At 47.3% G+C, this 16,800-nt stretch overlaps 1 protein-coding gene across 3 annotated transcripts in view; it reads left to right on the forward strand.

The window, feature by feature from the left end:
• Positions 1–5,467: 5,467 nt before the first annotated feature.
• Positions 5,468–16,800, forward strand: part of TSNAXIP1 (translin associated factor X interacting protein 1) — a 61,757-nt gene continuing 50,424 nt past the window's right edge. Inside the window, exons 1-4 of one of the 3 annotated variants that reach the window (XM_083163960.1) lie at positions 5,468–5,593; positions 5,687–5,739; positions 6,856–6,923; positions 13,000–13,077. Coding sequence is in view for 2 of the 3 variants with exons in the window: in XM_083163958.1 (XP_083020084.1) it covers positions 6,874–6,923 (50 nt within the window). In the remaining variant the exon portion in view is untranslated. The remainder of the gene's footprint in view (positions 5,594–5,686; positions 5,740–6,855; positions 6,924–12,999; positions 13,078–16,800) is intronic. The other 2 variants (XM_083163958.1, XM_083163959.1) reach the window with 2 other exon arrangements.

Here is a 16,800-nt window from a genome sequence, read left to right on the forward strand (position 1 = left end):
ATGGGAGTGACAGTAGTACCGGTAGTACAGTACAGTGCACGATGGGAGTGACAGTAGTACCGGTACAGTACACTATGGGAGTGACAGTAGTACAGTACAGTGCACTATGAGTGACAGTAATATCAGTACAGTGCACTATGAGAGTGACAGTAGTATCAGTACAGTGCACTATGGGAGTGAAATTAGTACCGGTAGTACAGTACAGTGCACGATGGGAGTGACAGTAGTACCAGTACAGTGCACTATGGGAGTGACAGTAGTATCAGTACAGTGCACTATGGGAGTGACGGTAGTACCAGTACAGTGCACTATGGAAGTGGCAGTAGTATCAGTGCAGTGCACTATGGGAGTGACAGTAGTACCAGTACAGTGCACTATGGGAGTGAGAGTAGTACCAGTACAGTGCACTATGAGTGACAGTAGTATCAGTACAGTGCACTATGGGAGTGACGGTAGTACCAGTACACTGCACTATGAGTGAGAGTAGTACCAGTACAGTGCACTATGGGAGTGACGGTAGTACCAGTACAGTGCACTATGGGAGTGACGGTAGTACCTGTACAGTGCACTATGGGAGTGACGGTAGTACCAGTACAGTGCACTATGGGAGTGACGGTAGTACCAGTACAGTGCACTATGGGAGTGACGGTAGTACCAGTACAGTGCACTATGGGAGTGACGGTAGTACCAGTACAGTGCACTATGGGAGTGACAGTAGTACCAGTACAGTGCACTATGGGAGTGGCAGTAGTATCAGTACAGTGCACTATGGGAGTGGCAGTAGTATCAGTACAGTGCACTATGGGAGTGACGGTAGTACCAGTACAGTGCACTATGGGAGTGACGGTAGTACCAGTACAGTGCACTATGGGAGTAACGGTAGTATCAGTACAGTGCACTATGGGAGTGACAGTAGTACCAGTACAGTACACTATGGGAGTGACAGTAGTACCAGTACAGTGCACTATGGGAGTGACAGAAGTATCAGTACAGCGCACTATGGGAGTGACAGTAGTACCAGTACAGCGCACTATGGGAGTGACAGTAGTACCAGTACAGTGCACTATGGGAGTGACGGTAGTACAGTACAGTGCACTATGGGAGTGACGGTAGTACCAGTACAGTGCACTATGGGAGTGACGGTAGTACCAGTACAGTGCACTATGGGAGTGACGGTAGTACCAGTACAGTGCACTATGGGAGTGACGGTAGTACAGTACAGTGCACTATGGGAGTGACGGTAGTACCAGTACATTGCACTATGGGAGTGACGGTAGTACCAGTACAGTGCACTATGGGAGTGACGGTAGTACCAGTACAGTGCACTATGGGAGTGACGGTAGTACCAGTACAGTGCACTATGGGAGTGACAGTAGTACCAGTACAGTGCACTATGGGAGTGACGGTAGTACAGTACATTGCACTATGGGAGTGACGGTAGTACCAGTACATTGCACTATGGGAGTGACGGTAGTACCAGTACAGTGCACTATGGGAGTGACGGTAGTACCAGTACAGTGCACTATGGGAGTGACAGTAGTACCGGTACAGTGCACTATGGGAGTGCAGTAGTACCAGTGCAGCGCACTATGTGTGACAGTAGTATCAGTACAGTACACTATGGGAGTGACAGTAGTATCAGTACAGTGCACTATGGGAGTGACGGTAGTATCAGTACAGTGCACTATGGGAGTGACAGAAGTATCAGTACAGTGCACTATGAGTGACAGTAGTACCAGTACAGTGCACTATGGGAGTGACAGTAGTACCAGTACAGTGCACTATGAGTGACAGTAGTACAGTACAGTGCACTATGGGAGTGACGGTAGTACCAGTACAGTGCACTATGGGAGTGACGGTAGTACCAGTACATTGCACTATGGGAGTGACGGTAGTACCAGTACAGTGCACTATGGGAGTGACGGTAGTACCAGTACAGTGCACTATGGGAGTGACAGTAGTACCAGTACAGTGCACTATGGGAGTGACAGTAGTACCGGTACAGTGCACTATGGGAGTGCAGTAGTACCAGTGCAGCGCACTATGTGTGACAGTAGTATCAGTACAGTACACTATGGGAGTGACAGTAGTATCAGTACAGTGCACTATGGGAGTGACGGTAGTATCAGTACAGTGCACTATGGGAGTGACAGAAGTATCAGTACAGTGCACTATGAGTGACAGTAGTACCAGTACAGTGCACTATGGGAGTGACAGTAGTACCAGTACAGTGCACTATGAGTGACAGTAGTACAGTACAGTGCACTATGGGAGTGACGGTAGTACCAGTACAGTGCACTATGGGAGTGACGGTAGTACCAGTACAGTGCACTATGGGAGTGACGGTAGTACCAGTACAGTGCACTATGGGAGTGACAGTAGTACAGTACAGTGCACTATGGGAGTGACGGTAGTACCAGTACAGTGCACTATGGGAGTGACGGTAGTACCAGTACAGTGCACTATGGGAGTGACAGTAGTACAGTACAGTGCACTATGGGAGTGACGGTAGTACCAGTACAGTGCACTATGGGAGTGACGGTAGTACCAGTACAGTGCACTATGGGAGTGACAGTAGTACCAGTACAGTGCACTATGGGAGTGACAGTAGTACCGGTACAGTGCACTATGGGAGTGCAGTAGTACCAGTGCAGCGCACTATGTGTGACAGTAGTATCAGTACAGTACACTATGGGAGTGACAGTAGTATCAGTACAGTGCACTATGGGAGTGACGGTAGTACCAGTACAGTGCACTATGGGAGTGACAGAAGTATCAGTACAGTGCACTATGAGTGACAGTAGTACCAGTACAGTGCACTATGGGAGTGACAGTAGTACCAGTACAGTGCACTATGAGTGACAGTAGTACAGTACAGTGCACTATGGGAGTGACGGTAGTACCAGTACAGTGCACTATGGGAGTGACGGTAGTACCAGTACAGTGCACTATGGGAGTGACGGTAGTACCAGTACAGTGCACTATGGGAGTGACAGTAGTACCAGTACAGTGCACTATGGGAGTGACAGTAGTACCAGTACAGTGCACTATAGGAGTGACGGTAGTACAGTACAGTGCACTATGGGAGTGACGGTAGTACCAGTACAGTGCACTATGGGAGTGACGGTAGTACCAGTACAGTGCACTATGGGAGTGACGGTAGTACCAGTACAGTGCACTATGGGAGTGACAGTAGTACAGTACAGTGCACTATGGGAGTGACGGTAGTACCAGTACATTGCACTATGGGAGTGACGGTAGTACCAGTACAGTGCACTATGGGAGTGACGGTAGTACCAGTACAGTGCACTATGGGAGTGACGGTAGTACCAGTACAGTGCACTATGGGAGTGACAGTAGTACCAGTACAGTGCACTATGGGAGTGACAGTAGTACAGTACAGTGCACTATGGGAGTGACGGTAGTACCAGTACATTGCACTATGGGAGTGACGGTAGTACCAGTACAGTGCACTATGGGAGTGACGGTAGTACCAGTACAGTGCACTATGGGAGTGACAGTAGTACCAGTACAGTGCACTATGGGAGTGACAGTAGTACCGGTACAGTGCACTATGGGAGTGCAGTAGTACCAGTGCAGCGCACTATGTGTGACAGTAGTATCAGTACAGTACACTATGGGAGTGACAGTAGTATCAGTACAGTGCACTATGGGAGTGACGGTAGTATCAGTACAGTGCACTATGGGAGTGACAGAAGTATCAGTACAGTGCACTATGAGTGACAGTAGTACCAGTACAGTGCACTATGGGAGTGACAGTAGTACCAGTACAGTGCACTATGAGTGACAGTAGTACAGTACAGTGCACTATGGGAGTGACGGTAGTACCAGTACAGTGCACTATGGGAGTGACGGTAGTACCAGTACAGTGCACTATGGGAGTGACGGTAGTACCAGTACAGTGCACTATGGGAGTGACGGTAGTACAGTACAGTGCACTATGGGAGTGACGGTAGTACCAGTACAGTGCACTATGGGAGTGACGGTAGTACCAGTACAGTGCACTATGGGAGTGACAGTAGTACAGTACAGTGCACTATGGGAGTGACGGTAGTACCAGTACAGTGCACTATGGGAGTGACGGTAGTACCAGTACAGTGCACTATGGGAGTGACGGTAGTACCAGTACAGTGCACTATGGGAGTGACAGTAGTACCGGTACAGTGCACTATGGGAGTGCAGTAGTACCAGTGCAGCGCACTATGTGTGACAGTAGTATCAGTACAGTACACTATGGGAGTGACAGTAGTACCGGTACAGTGCACTATGGGAGTGCAGTAGTACCAGTGCAGCGCACTATGTGTGACAGTAGTATCAGTACAGTACACTATGGGAGTGACAGTAGTATCAGTACAGTGCACTATGGGAGTGACGGTAGTACCAGTACAGTGCACTATGGGAGTGACAGAAGTATCAGTACAGTGCACTATGAGTGACAGTAGTACCAGTACAGTGCACTATGGGAGTGACAGTAGTACCAGTACAGTGCACTATGAGTGACAGTAGTACAGTACAGTGCACTATGGGAGTGACGGTAGTACCAGTACAGTGCACTATGGGAGTGACAGAAGTATCAGTACAGTGCACTATGAGTGACAGTAGTACCAGTACAGTGCACTATGGGAGTGACAGTAGTACCAGTACAGTGCACTATGAGTGACAGTAGTACAGTACAGTGCACTATGGGAGTGACGGTAGTACCAGTACAGTGCACTATGGGAGTGACGGTAGTACCAGTACAGTGCACTATGGGAGTGACGGTAGTACCAGTACAGTGCACTATGGGAGTGACAGTAGTACAGTACAGTGCACTATGGGAGTGACGGTAGTACCAGTACAGTGCACTATGGGAGTGACGGTAGTACCAGTACAGTGCACTATGGGAGTGACAGTAGTACAGTACAGTGCACTATGGGAGTGACGGTAGTACCAGTACAGTGCACTATGGGAGTGACGGTAGTACCAGTACAGTGCACTATGGGAGTGACAGTAGTACAGTACAGTGCACTATGGGAGTGACGGTAGTACCAGTACAGTGCACTATGGGAGTGACGGTAGTACCAGTACAGTGCACTATGGGAGTGACGGTAGTACCAGTACAGTGCACTATGGGAGTGACGGTAGTACCAGTACAGTGCACTATGGGAGTGACAGTAGTACAGTACAGTGCACTATGGGAGTGACGGTAGTACCAGTACAGTGCACTATGGGAGTGACGGTAGTACCAGTACAGTGCACTATGGGAGTGGCAGTAGTACCAGTAAGTGCACTATGGGAGTGACAGTAGCGGCACACACAGAAGCGGTGCTGTATCAAATACCTGCAACCCCTGAGCTGAGATAACATAACTCAGCAGCTGCCAGTTTATTACAACAGAACGTATGATTGTGTATGAGTTTAGTTATGAGCATAAGACACTCAGGAAGGGGCAGGAGTCAGGAGACACTGAGCACTCCCAGCAAAGGCAGGCGTCCATGGTTGCCGTGGCAACATACTAACAATAACAAACTGAACAGCAAGTGAATCTAGTTCCCAAGTCAGCTTATAACAAGTGGATTTTGGCTTGTTATTCGTGAGTTTGCCTATATTTTTGGGGGTTGCTTGTTGCTTGTTTTTGGGCTTATAATTGTATTAAGCAGCTTGTTTTGGGCTTGTTTTATTTTAGGCTTGGTGTTGTTTCTCTTTGTAATTCAGCACAGAGATAAGGGACAAACACAGGTGAGAACTAGTAGAACATACTGTAAGTAGATGCTTATAGAAATGGCAGTGATCTCGCATTGTCTCTGTTGTCGCTGTCTGCTGCTTGTGTGTATTCAGTAGGGATAATCTGATATTAACAATGATGCTAGTTGTAAGATTGTTTTATCTGTACTTAAGATGTTACGGGTGCGATGCGCATACTTGTGGTACTAGATTGTATTGCATCGCGTTCAAAGCGCATGAAATGCGATCTAGTAGAAAACACGCTGTGCCTATCGCACCTTAACAATAAATATTTCTCAGTGCGTACAAAGGACCACAAATATATACAGCGGGCGATGTTCACTTGACTTTTTTCTTTAGCGTTAAAATGAAAGTAAAATATCTCAGATTCACAATATCTCATATTGGGGCAGATGTATGAAGGAGTGTTATGGGGAAGAGGGGGTATCAGCGTGCGTTATGTAAGAAGGAACCGGTGTGCGCAGGCCGATATGTAAGGTAAATGTATGAATGGTCCACAGCGCTGACTGTTACGCCCCCCCTGCCGCTATCCGCTTCAACAGCTGCAGGGTGGCGAAGCCTTATCCCCACAACAGCGACATCACTGTCCCTGCTGCTGGCTCCGGGCTGCGCTGGAGATCTTGCACATGCCCAGTACAGCCTGCCGACAGAAAGGAAACGGACGGATCCGTGATGGATCCCTCACACAGTGCTGCAGTAAGAAGCCAATAGGCTTCTGTAGGGAATCGCCAGGTTTTGCTGGCGATTCCCTCCGCAGCGCTGACACTGCGGAGGGGGGTTACTGCATACAGAATGCGGTAAAAACCCTGATAACTGGGTTTTTACCGCATTTCTGTGTTAGAGAATCGCCCCCAAGATGTTAATACATCTTGTCGATGTCCCGTCCTGCTTCGCCTTGTTAATTCGGCAAAAGCAGGAAGTGTTATAGTATTCTGTAAAAGCCAGCTTTGTGCTAATAAAATATCATTGTAAAGACATTAAAGAGGTAGAGTGTAAAAATAATGTTTTATATATAATGCAAGTTGGGCTTGTTTCTGGGGCTTTTTAGGATTGGGTTGGGCTTGTCTTGGACTTGTTTTTCGGTCGTCAGTTGCTTGTTTTTCATTTCAGAGGTGACAACACGGAGTGATGACTTTGAACGCAGTTACCGTGCTGCCGCCGGTGCTGACACGGGCTAGGTAATATATGGAATACGGACAATTATACAGAAAGGTGCCGATATGGCCGATGCTAGGACATTTTAAGTAGCTGTTGAATTGTCATATTATTTCCATGTCCTGAATGTAAGACAAATAATGCTGAAGGTATGAATACTAAGCAATGTCCACACGACGGTGCCATTGAGGGGAGTGGGATTAGTGCATATTGGGTTTGCTGCTGGTTTACTTCATGTGAAATAAGTGCAATAAATCTGAATAATCCTTTGTCTGCACTGAATCCCTCAGTTCCTGTGTCATGTGATCAGACGTTGGAGGTTGTAGCACTGGAACAGTTAATTGTCTATATTATGAGTAGAATTGCGCATTGTTTCAGTGGTTTCAATGGCACATTATTTCCAATTGATCATTACACATCTAGGCCATACTGATAATGAATACTCAGCATATGGAATCGCATTGTCACTGATAGCTATACGGCAGATTCTCCCCCTTCCCCATACATATAAACTACATGGGATGCCGTCATTTGGTCTACAGCATGATGGTCAACAGTCATTAGGTTGACACCATTAGGTCGACATGGGAAAAGGTTGACATGGTTCTAGGTCAACATGGTTCTAGGTCAAAAGGTCATTAGTTCAACAGGTCGTTAGTTCAACAGTGTCTAAAGGTCGAAATGTGGTTTACCACTGTTCTTTGAGCCGACATGTGCCGACAGGTGGTATTTCATGCCCTACCATCCACTAGGGCAGGGGTTCCCAATCTTTTTTGACTCACGGCACCCTAGAGTATCAGAAACTTTCCACGGCACCCCTAGGCCCCCCCCAAAATATATAAAATGAAGTAGATTGTGTTTATATGTGCTTATTAGGGTCAGTTATATGGTAAAGGGCAGGATTTGCATCTGATTGTACATATATTTTATGATTGGCAGCCACCAGCACTGGTTTTGTCCATAAATAATTGATAATAAATAATTTGAATTGGTCCTGGGCCACCAACCCAGGGGCACACCTGCAAGTGTCCTGAGGCACCCTAGGGAGCCACGGCACACAGTTTGGGAACCACTGCACTAGGGTGTGGTGGGAGAATAAAATAGTGTGCTGAGCGTAGCGAGGCATCGTGCCCGATGCATCGCGAGTGCAGTGAGCGATGCGAGGGGATGCAGTGCACTTTAAACTGTGTCCATGTCGACTGTGTTGACATTCAGGAAAAAAAATGTGAAAAACCCCATGTTTACCTTTTGACTGTCGACCTAGACATTGTCGAACTAATGACCTGTTGAACTAACGACCTTTCGACCTAGAACCATGTCGACCTTTTCCCATGTCGACTTAGACCTATGTCAGCCTTTTCCCATGTCGACCTAATGGTGTCGACCATCATGCTGTAGACCAAATTATCCCAACCCAACTAAATATAGGCAGTCTAGCCTGGAAAGTAAGGTGTCGTGGAATTACTTTATTCATTTTGGCAGCATATCTCTGATGTGATGGGACTGTTCTCTGTGCATTCGTCTCCATTCTTGGTTATTTGGGAGGCATGGCCATAGTAATGGATACTGCCTCACACAGAGCAGTGGCGAAGGCAGGATTTTTATAGGGGGTTTCCAAATGTAATAGAAAAACTTGCACTCTGCAGCGCATTGGAGTAAGTACGGGAGTCTGGGGGAGCGGTAACAGCCCCGTAAATTGGTCTTTTTATACACTGGATTCTGTATGGAATACAGTATTGATATTTAACAGTACAGATTGTTTATAGTATAGGCTGTTTCAGACATTTAAATAAGAGGTACTTGTGTAGTTTCACAGCGGCAGCCTAAGCTACGTTATCAGCGTGGTCCAACGGCTGCCTTACTGGTGTAGTTTCACGGCGGCAGCCTAGGCTACGTTATCAGTGTAGCCCAACGGCTGCCTTACTTGTGTAGTTTCACGGCGGCAGCCTAAGCTACGTTATCAGCGTGGCCCAACGGCTGCCTTACTTGTGTAGTTTCACGGCGGCAGCCTAAGCTACGTTATCAGCGTGGCCCAACGGCTGCCTTAACTGTGTAGTTTCACGGCGGAAGCCTAAGCTACGTTATCAGCGTGGCCCAACGGCTGCCTTAACTGTGTAGTTTTACGACGGCAGCCTAAGCTACGTTATCAGCGTGGCCCAACGGCTGCCTTAACTGTGTAGTTTCACGACGGCAGCCTAAGCTACGTTATCAGCGTGGCCCAACGGCTGCCTTACTTGTGTAGTTTCACGGCAGCAGCCAAAGCTACGTTATTAGCGTGGCCCAACGGCTGCCTTACTTGTGTAGTTTCACAGCGGCAGCCAAAGCTACGTTATTAGAGTGGCCCAACGGCTGCCTTACTTGTGTAGTTTCACGGCGGCAGCCAAAGCTACGTTATTAGCGTGGCCCAACGGCTGCCTTAACTGTGTAGTTTCACGGCGGCAGCCTAAGCTACGTTATCAGCGTGGCCCAACGGCTGCCTTACTTGTGTAGTTTCACGGCAGCAGCCAAAGCTACGTTATTAGCGTGGCCCAACGGCTGCCTTACTTGTGTAGTTTCACGGCGGCAGCCAAAGCTACGTTATTAGCGTGGCCCAACGGCTGCCTTACTTGTGTAGTTTCACGGCGGCAGCCAAAGCTACGTTATTAGCGTGGCCCAACGGCTGCCTTAACTGTGTAGTTTCACGGCGGCAGCCTAAGCTACGTTATCAGCGTGGCCCAACGGCTGCCTTACTTGTGTAGTTTCACGGTGGCAGCCTAAGCTACGTTATCAGCGTGGCCCAATGGCTGCCTTACTTGTGTAGTTTCACGGCGGCAGCCTAAGCTACGTTAAACTAAACAAGTAACTACCGTACTGTTGTAGTCTCTGTCCCTGGCAAGCCTAGTCAGCGCCTCTCTCACACCGCCGTTGCCAGCATGATCCCCTCTCTTTGGCGGAGAGGGTATCATGCTGGTGCCAGGGGAGAGGCGCTCCATCTGTTTGATACGCTGGAGTGTCTCAGACGCTCCAGCAATGAGACGCTCCTGCGTCTGAGTTGCTGTTACGGCAGGGTACAGCAACCCTGCCTACAGGGTTAGGGGTTCTGTAGCGCCTTTTCAAACCCCCACTATCCACAGCAGCCCGAAGTGTGGCGAGCGCAGCGAGCCCCACGAGGGTATGTGTTACACGTCCTCCCGAGCTTTTCATACCCCCCTATTCACGTCGGCGTGGAGTTGTTTTTATATAATGTAGTGAGCCACCGAGCCCGATGCGTGGCGAGCGCAGCGAGCCCTGCAAGGGGACGTGGATTACATGTAAGGTAATCCACGTCCCCTCGTGGCGCTCGCTATGCTCGCCACGCTTTGGGTTCGGTGGCTCGCTACGCTCGTTACACTATATAAAATCAACTCCACAATGACGTGGATAGTGGGGTTATGAAAAGGTCGGGAGGATGTGTACCGCCGCCCCTCGCTGGGATCGCTGTGCTCCCCACGCTTCGGGCTGCCGTGGATCGTGGGGGTTTGAAAAGGCGCTACAGAACCCCCAGGGTTGCTGTACTCAGACGCAGGAGCGTGTCATTGCTGGAGCGTCTGAGATGCTCCAGCGTATCAAACAGATTGAGTGCCAAAGAGAGGGGATCATGCTGGTGCCGGCGGTGTGAGAGAGGCGCTGACAAGGGCGTAACTACCATAGGTGCAGGGGGTGCAGCTGCTATGGGGCCCAGAGCTGAGAGGGGCCCACTTTGCCTGTCAAAGTATCATGTTCTATATACATTTTTCGGCATTATATGATAAATAGGGCCCCTTACAAACTTTTGCTATGGGGCCACATGTATCTAGTTACGCCACTGGGCGCTGAGTAGGCTTGCCAGGGACGCCGGGGACAGAGATGCAGTTCCCGGCAACAGTACGGTAGTTACTTGTTTAGTTTCATGGCGGCAGCCTACGCTGATAACGTAGTGGCTGCGGGAACACTACGTTACTTCTGACTGACTTTCGCTAACTAAGCTGGCTGCGGGAACACTATGCTGATTCTGACAGGAACGCTACGCTGACGGCGTAAGCTGCCGCAGTAAAACTAAACAAGTACCAAATAAGATAAGTGGTCAAAGTTCCGGGGCCTGCGCTCGCCACGCTTCGGGTTGGCGTTGATCGTGGGGGTGGCGTTGAGTATGGGGGGCCATTTAACATTGTAAGGACCCATCAGGGTGGTTGTATACCATCGCATCACATGCATTGTATGCGGCTATATGGCATGCGATGCGATTGCATAAGATGCCATAAGATGAAAATATTGGGCGCCGAGCTAGGAAACAAGTACCAAATAATTTTGTGCAGCACCCCACTGAGGGGGCGTGTCATGCTCCACTCAAAGGGTATGGCTAGTTCCATATATGAAGACTTTGTGAAAAGAGATTGTTAAGGTGGCACCTAGAAACGTGGGTGTGTACTGCTACATCTGAGAGGAATCTTTTAAAATGATCTACAGTATATCCAAATGTAGATGAGCCCCAAAGCAGTTAGTAAGAGATACTATACTTACTAAAGTGCTGGGAAATGGTGCTGATGATTCACTGTAAATGTATCTGTCTCTGATTCCTTTTTTTTACCAAAACTGTAACAGTGTAATGTGGGCTAGGTGAAATGGAGATAACTAGACTAATGAGGGAGAGAGGGAGATTGCTGTTATGTCAGGGAGTCTCCTGCAGAATGCAGGAGGGTAGGAAACTATGGTATAACAATGTAATGTGGGCTAGGTGACATGAGGGAGATTGCTAGACTAATGAGGGAGAGAGGGAGATTGTTGCTATGTCAGGAAGTCTCCTGCAGAATGCAGGAGGGGAGGTAACTATGATGTAACAGTGTAATGTGGGCTAGGTGACATGAGGGAGATTGCTAGACTAATGAGGGAGAGAGGGAGATTGCTGCTATGTCAGGGAGTCTACTGCAGAATGCAGGAGGGGAGGTAACTATGGTGTAACAGTGTAATGTGGGCTAGGTGACATGAGGGAGATTGCTAGAATAATGAGGGAGAGAGGGAGATTGCTACTATGTCAGGGAGTCTCCTGCAGAATGCAGGAGGGGAGGTAACTATGATGTAACAGTGTAATGTGGGCTAGGTGACATGAGGGAGATTGCTAGACTAATGAGGGAGAGAGGGAGATTGCTGCTATGTCACGGAGTCTCCTGCAGAATGCAGGAGGGGAGGTAACTATGATGTAACAGTGTAATGTGGGCTAGGTGACATGAGGGAGATTGCTAGACTAATGAGGGAGAGAGGGAGATTGCTGCTATGTCAGGGAGTCTCCTGCAGAATGCAGGAGGGGAGGTAACTATGATGTAACAGTGTAATGTGGGCTAGGTGACATGAGGGAGATTGCTAGACTAATGAGGGAGAGAGGGAGATTGCTGCTATGTCAGGGAGTCTCCTGCAGAATGCAGGAGGGGAGGTAACTATGATGTAACAGTGTAATGTGGGCTACGTGACATGAGTGAGATTGCTAGACAAATGAGGGAGAGAGGGAGATTGCTGCTATGTCAGGGAGTCTCCTGCAGAATGCAGGAGAGATAACTATGATGTAACAGTGTAATGTGGGATAGGTGACATGAGGGAGATTGCTAGACTAATGAGGGAGAGAGGGAGATTGCTGCTTTGTCAGGGAGTCTCCTGCAGAATGCAGGAGGGGAGGTAACTATGCTTCAGAGTAAATGATAAAACAAAAAAAACATGTAAACATTATGGAACATATTTAGGTACAGATTTATTCTATTGTCTGTTTTTTGCTTTCTTTATGTACAATAAAGATTTGCTTTTTCAATAAAAAAATATGATTTATTCTATTGCTTCATTCATGTGAACTACGATCACCTGATTCCGATATAATAACAGAATAGTCATTTCCTTATCATGATAGATCAAAAATGTGAGATTTCTTTAAAAGTAACACTATGGAGATCTAACAACATTAATTGTAGAATAATGTTTCATTTAATTCCATGCGGTTGTTGCAAGTTTATACTATTTTCCTGAACATTTCATTAGTTTTATATTTTACATTTTCTGTTCTGGTTATTGTTGCTCTGCAGCCACTATCGTTATCAATATTATCATGTATTTATAAAGTGCCAGGATACTTTGCAGCGCATTACACTTGGGAACAAGCACAGAATAAAACAAGATTTGGAATTAACAGGCAAAGTGGTAAGAATAACTTGATCACAAGATTACAGTCTATCGGAATACCATTTATCTGTCATAGCTCTGTTATTTCTCTGGCCTCTTTTCCTACCCCCAACCCCCTTGTCTCCTTTCCACTGACAGATGGATTGTAGGTCACTGGCGGATTATTCAAGATTAGATCTACAAAGAATAGGTCAGACTTAAGTACTTTCAGTGCATTACAAATTTATATTTAACTAAACTAAAAATAATGAAAAAGTTTATTTTAATGAAAAATCCTTTGTTTTAGGTTTTGCTAATAATCACTAAAGTAAAACACTTACAGCTAAATGTGTTTCTGTAAATCTGTGATGCTGGTGAAAAGAGCTTTTCATATCTATCTATCTATCTATCTATCTATCTATCTATCTATCTATCTATCTATCTATCTATCTATCTATCTATCTATCTATCTGTCTGTACTTCACAATGCTGCCATGCACATATGTATGTATGTATGTATGTATGTATGTATGTATGTATGACCACATACATGTGTGGGGACCATTCTGAGGTACCTTGCTGGGGTCATTTAATAATTTTCATTGTCTGATGGGATCCCAGAGCAAAATAGCTTGAGGACCCATTGTCTCGTGAATACTGCAAAGTGGTGACCATCTATACTATAAATTAAGATGGAAAATACATTAATATAAATGTTACATGTTATCAATAAGCATACTTACCTACCTGACCCTCTCCATGAGGGAGAAAATGCTCTGTTCCTGGGCTTCCCTGGTAATGTGTGATTGCCAGCACCTGTGGTGACACCTTTCTTATCAGTGACCTAGCTCCTCACAGGTGCTGGCAATCATACATTATCCATACCTCCCAGCATGCCCCTCTCCAGGAGGACACAATGCTCTGTTCCTGGGCTTCCCTGGTAATGTATGATTGCCAGCACCTGTGGTGACACCTTTCTTATCAGTTACCTAGCTCCCCACAGGTGCTGGCAATCATACATTATCCATACCTCCCAGCATGCCCCTCTCCAGGAGGACACAATGCTCTGTCCCTGGGCTTCCCTGGTAATGTATGATTGCCAGCACCTGTAGTGACATCTTTCTTATCAGTTACCTAGCTCCCCACAGGTGCTGGCAATCCTACATTATCCATACCTCCCAGCATGCCCCTCTCCAGGAGGACACAATGCTCTGCTCTTGGGCTTCCCTGGTAATGTATGATTGCCATCACCTGTGGAGACACCTTTCTTATCAGTTACCTAGCTCCCCACAGGTGCTGGCAATCCTATATTACCAGGGAAGTCTGGGAAAAGAGCATTTTTTCCCTCATGGAGAGTGTCAGGTAGGCAAGTATGTCCAGGGCAGGTGCAAGGCACCGGAGCGCCCCAGGCGAGTCGGGGTGGGGGCGCCCCGGTTCCGGGGGGGGGGGAAGGTTGGTACCTGTGTAAAAAAACTTCCGTCCCCGGCGTCCCTGCTGAGTGCTGGTGCGTGCAGGTGTGTCCGTGCCTGCGGCGCTGTTATTGTGTATAAGCTTGTCGCGCCCGGCGGGGTCCCTACAGTGAATAGAAAATAACTAGCGCTTCCCGCGCCGCCGCGCGCATAGCGCTAGTTATTTTCTATTCACTGTAGGGACCCCGCCGGGCGCGACAAGCTTATACACAATAACAGCGCCGCAGGATCCCCCGGCGGCACGGACACCCCTGCACGCACCAGCACTCAGCAGGGACGCCGGGGACGGAAGTTATTTTTACACAGGTAGCACAGTGCTGGGGGTGAGGGGCGAACTGCCGCCCTCCAGGTGCCGGCGCACTAGGCAAATGCCTAGAGCTGCCTAGTGGTGGCGCCGGCCCTGAGTATGTCAATAGCATACCTCCCAACACGACCCTCTCCAGCAGGGACACAATGCTCTGTTTCTGAACTTTCCTCTTAATGTATGATTACCATCACCTGTTTTAAACAGGTTTATGGACGAGAAAAGCATTTCCACACAGATGGAGGTAATCATGCATGAAGAGGGAAGTGCAGGAGCAGAGCATTGTGTTCCTCCTGGAGAGGGTCATGTTGGGAGGTATGTAATAGGTCATGCAAATACTTTACTAAATACAAGCAAAAATATGCTATCACTTGTACTTTCTTATGTGAAAGCTTTAAGGCCTGGCCTTGGTGGGTGGCACTGTCTCCTACTTGCTGGTATGGTGGACATCAGGGTGAAGTTGGTTATCTGCATGGACTGGGGTCCATAATTCTGTTTGTATTGTCTATTGGAATGTCATCAGTCTAAATTCCCCAATCTCACCGAGAACACTGGCCCTGACAAATCGCTCAGCAGACAGCACTGACACATCGCTGTGTGATCTAGCTTGGCTCGGAACGTTCAGCAAATGCACTTTAGGAGGAGATAGTGGGGGCCTTGAAAAAGGTCTGGTGGCAGACCGAAACGTTGGCCCTTGGCCCACTGTCATGCACTTTGCACTTTACTTTGGTGAGATTAATTAAATAAAGAAAAAACTTTTTATGTTTAAGAAGACCGGTGAGTGTCCTCATTCTTGGTGGCTATATTGGTGGACTGGACTTGTCCAGGATTTCCTGAGGTGACACCCTGGCAGTCGACTGTGGTTGGAGGAGAGTGTGATCCCTACCTCTGGATATATATATATATATATATATATATATATATATATATATATATATATATATATATACAGCATAGCAGTAATCGCACACACTTTTTCAATATTCTGTAATGACTGTGCCCGGTCCAAATTCAATATTCAACACATCCCTGCAGACATACAGAGAAGACCAGCACCAAGATTGCTGCTGGTCTTCTCTGTATGCCTGCAGGGATGTGTTGAGTATATATATATATATATATATATATATATATATATATATATATATATATAAGACCAATAATGCAGCACTCCAGCTTAAGTAAAGAAATCTTCTTTAAAGGTGAACAACAAGCAACGTTTCAACAACAACCGTGTTTTTATCAGGCTCAAATATACAATAGTGAAAATGTACCTTAAATAGCTCAGGATGCTGAATACACGTGCTGGAGTCCGTCCCACTGAACGCAGTGTCAGGATTAGTGATATCAAACAAACAGCGGCACTGCCGTGCCGGACAATATGTGTGGTGTTTGTCAGAAAGAGACGGCACCTCTGTCATCAATACGCGGCACCTGAATGCCGGGCCGAATGTTTATCAGTTGCCGTGGCAACTACTCCGTCTATTCATCATAGACCCGACCCGGCTTGCAAGTGCTTTCACACTGGCCACCCGACCTGGAATGAAGTCGGGTGGGTGGCGTCATCTGGAGGCTTGGCCGGGGCGTTGCTGGGAGATGTCAGCACCTCCCAGTGGCACAATTTCACTACAGTGAACGGGATCTGGGTCGCGCTGACCCGGAATACCCATTCACACTCACTGCATCCTGTGTCGATTCCGGAATCTACCCAGGTAAGGATATGAGTAGAAATCCCGGAATGCTGAACATGGGATGCGGTGACAAGACCCTTTCACACTTAGCTAAATCCCGGGTTGATGCGCGTTCATGTGCAAAAACCCGGGATATTTTTGGAAGTGTGAAAGGGGTATAACTGTCACATTTTCAAACCTGCTGCATTCATTCCTACTATAGATCCACAGGTTGCCTAAAAAACATGAACTGTTGGTAGATCTTGAGAACTAAATCGACATACTCATATCCTTATATATTCCTATTGTCTTTTTGTTC

Source organism: Crinia signifera, chromosome 11 (genome assembly GCF_055691185.1).
Source record: "Crinia signifera chromosome 11, ASM5569118v1, whole genome shotgun sequence".
Classification (NCBI taxonomy): Eukaryota; Metazoa; Chordata; class Amphibia; order Anura; family Myobatrachidae; genus Crinia; species Crinia signifera.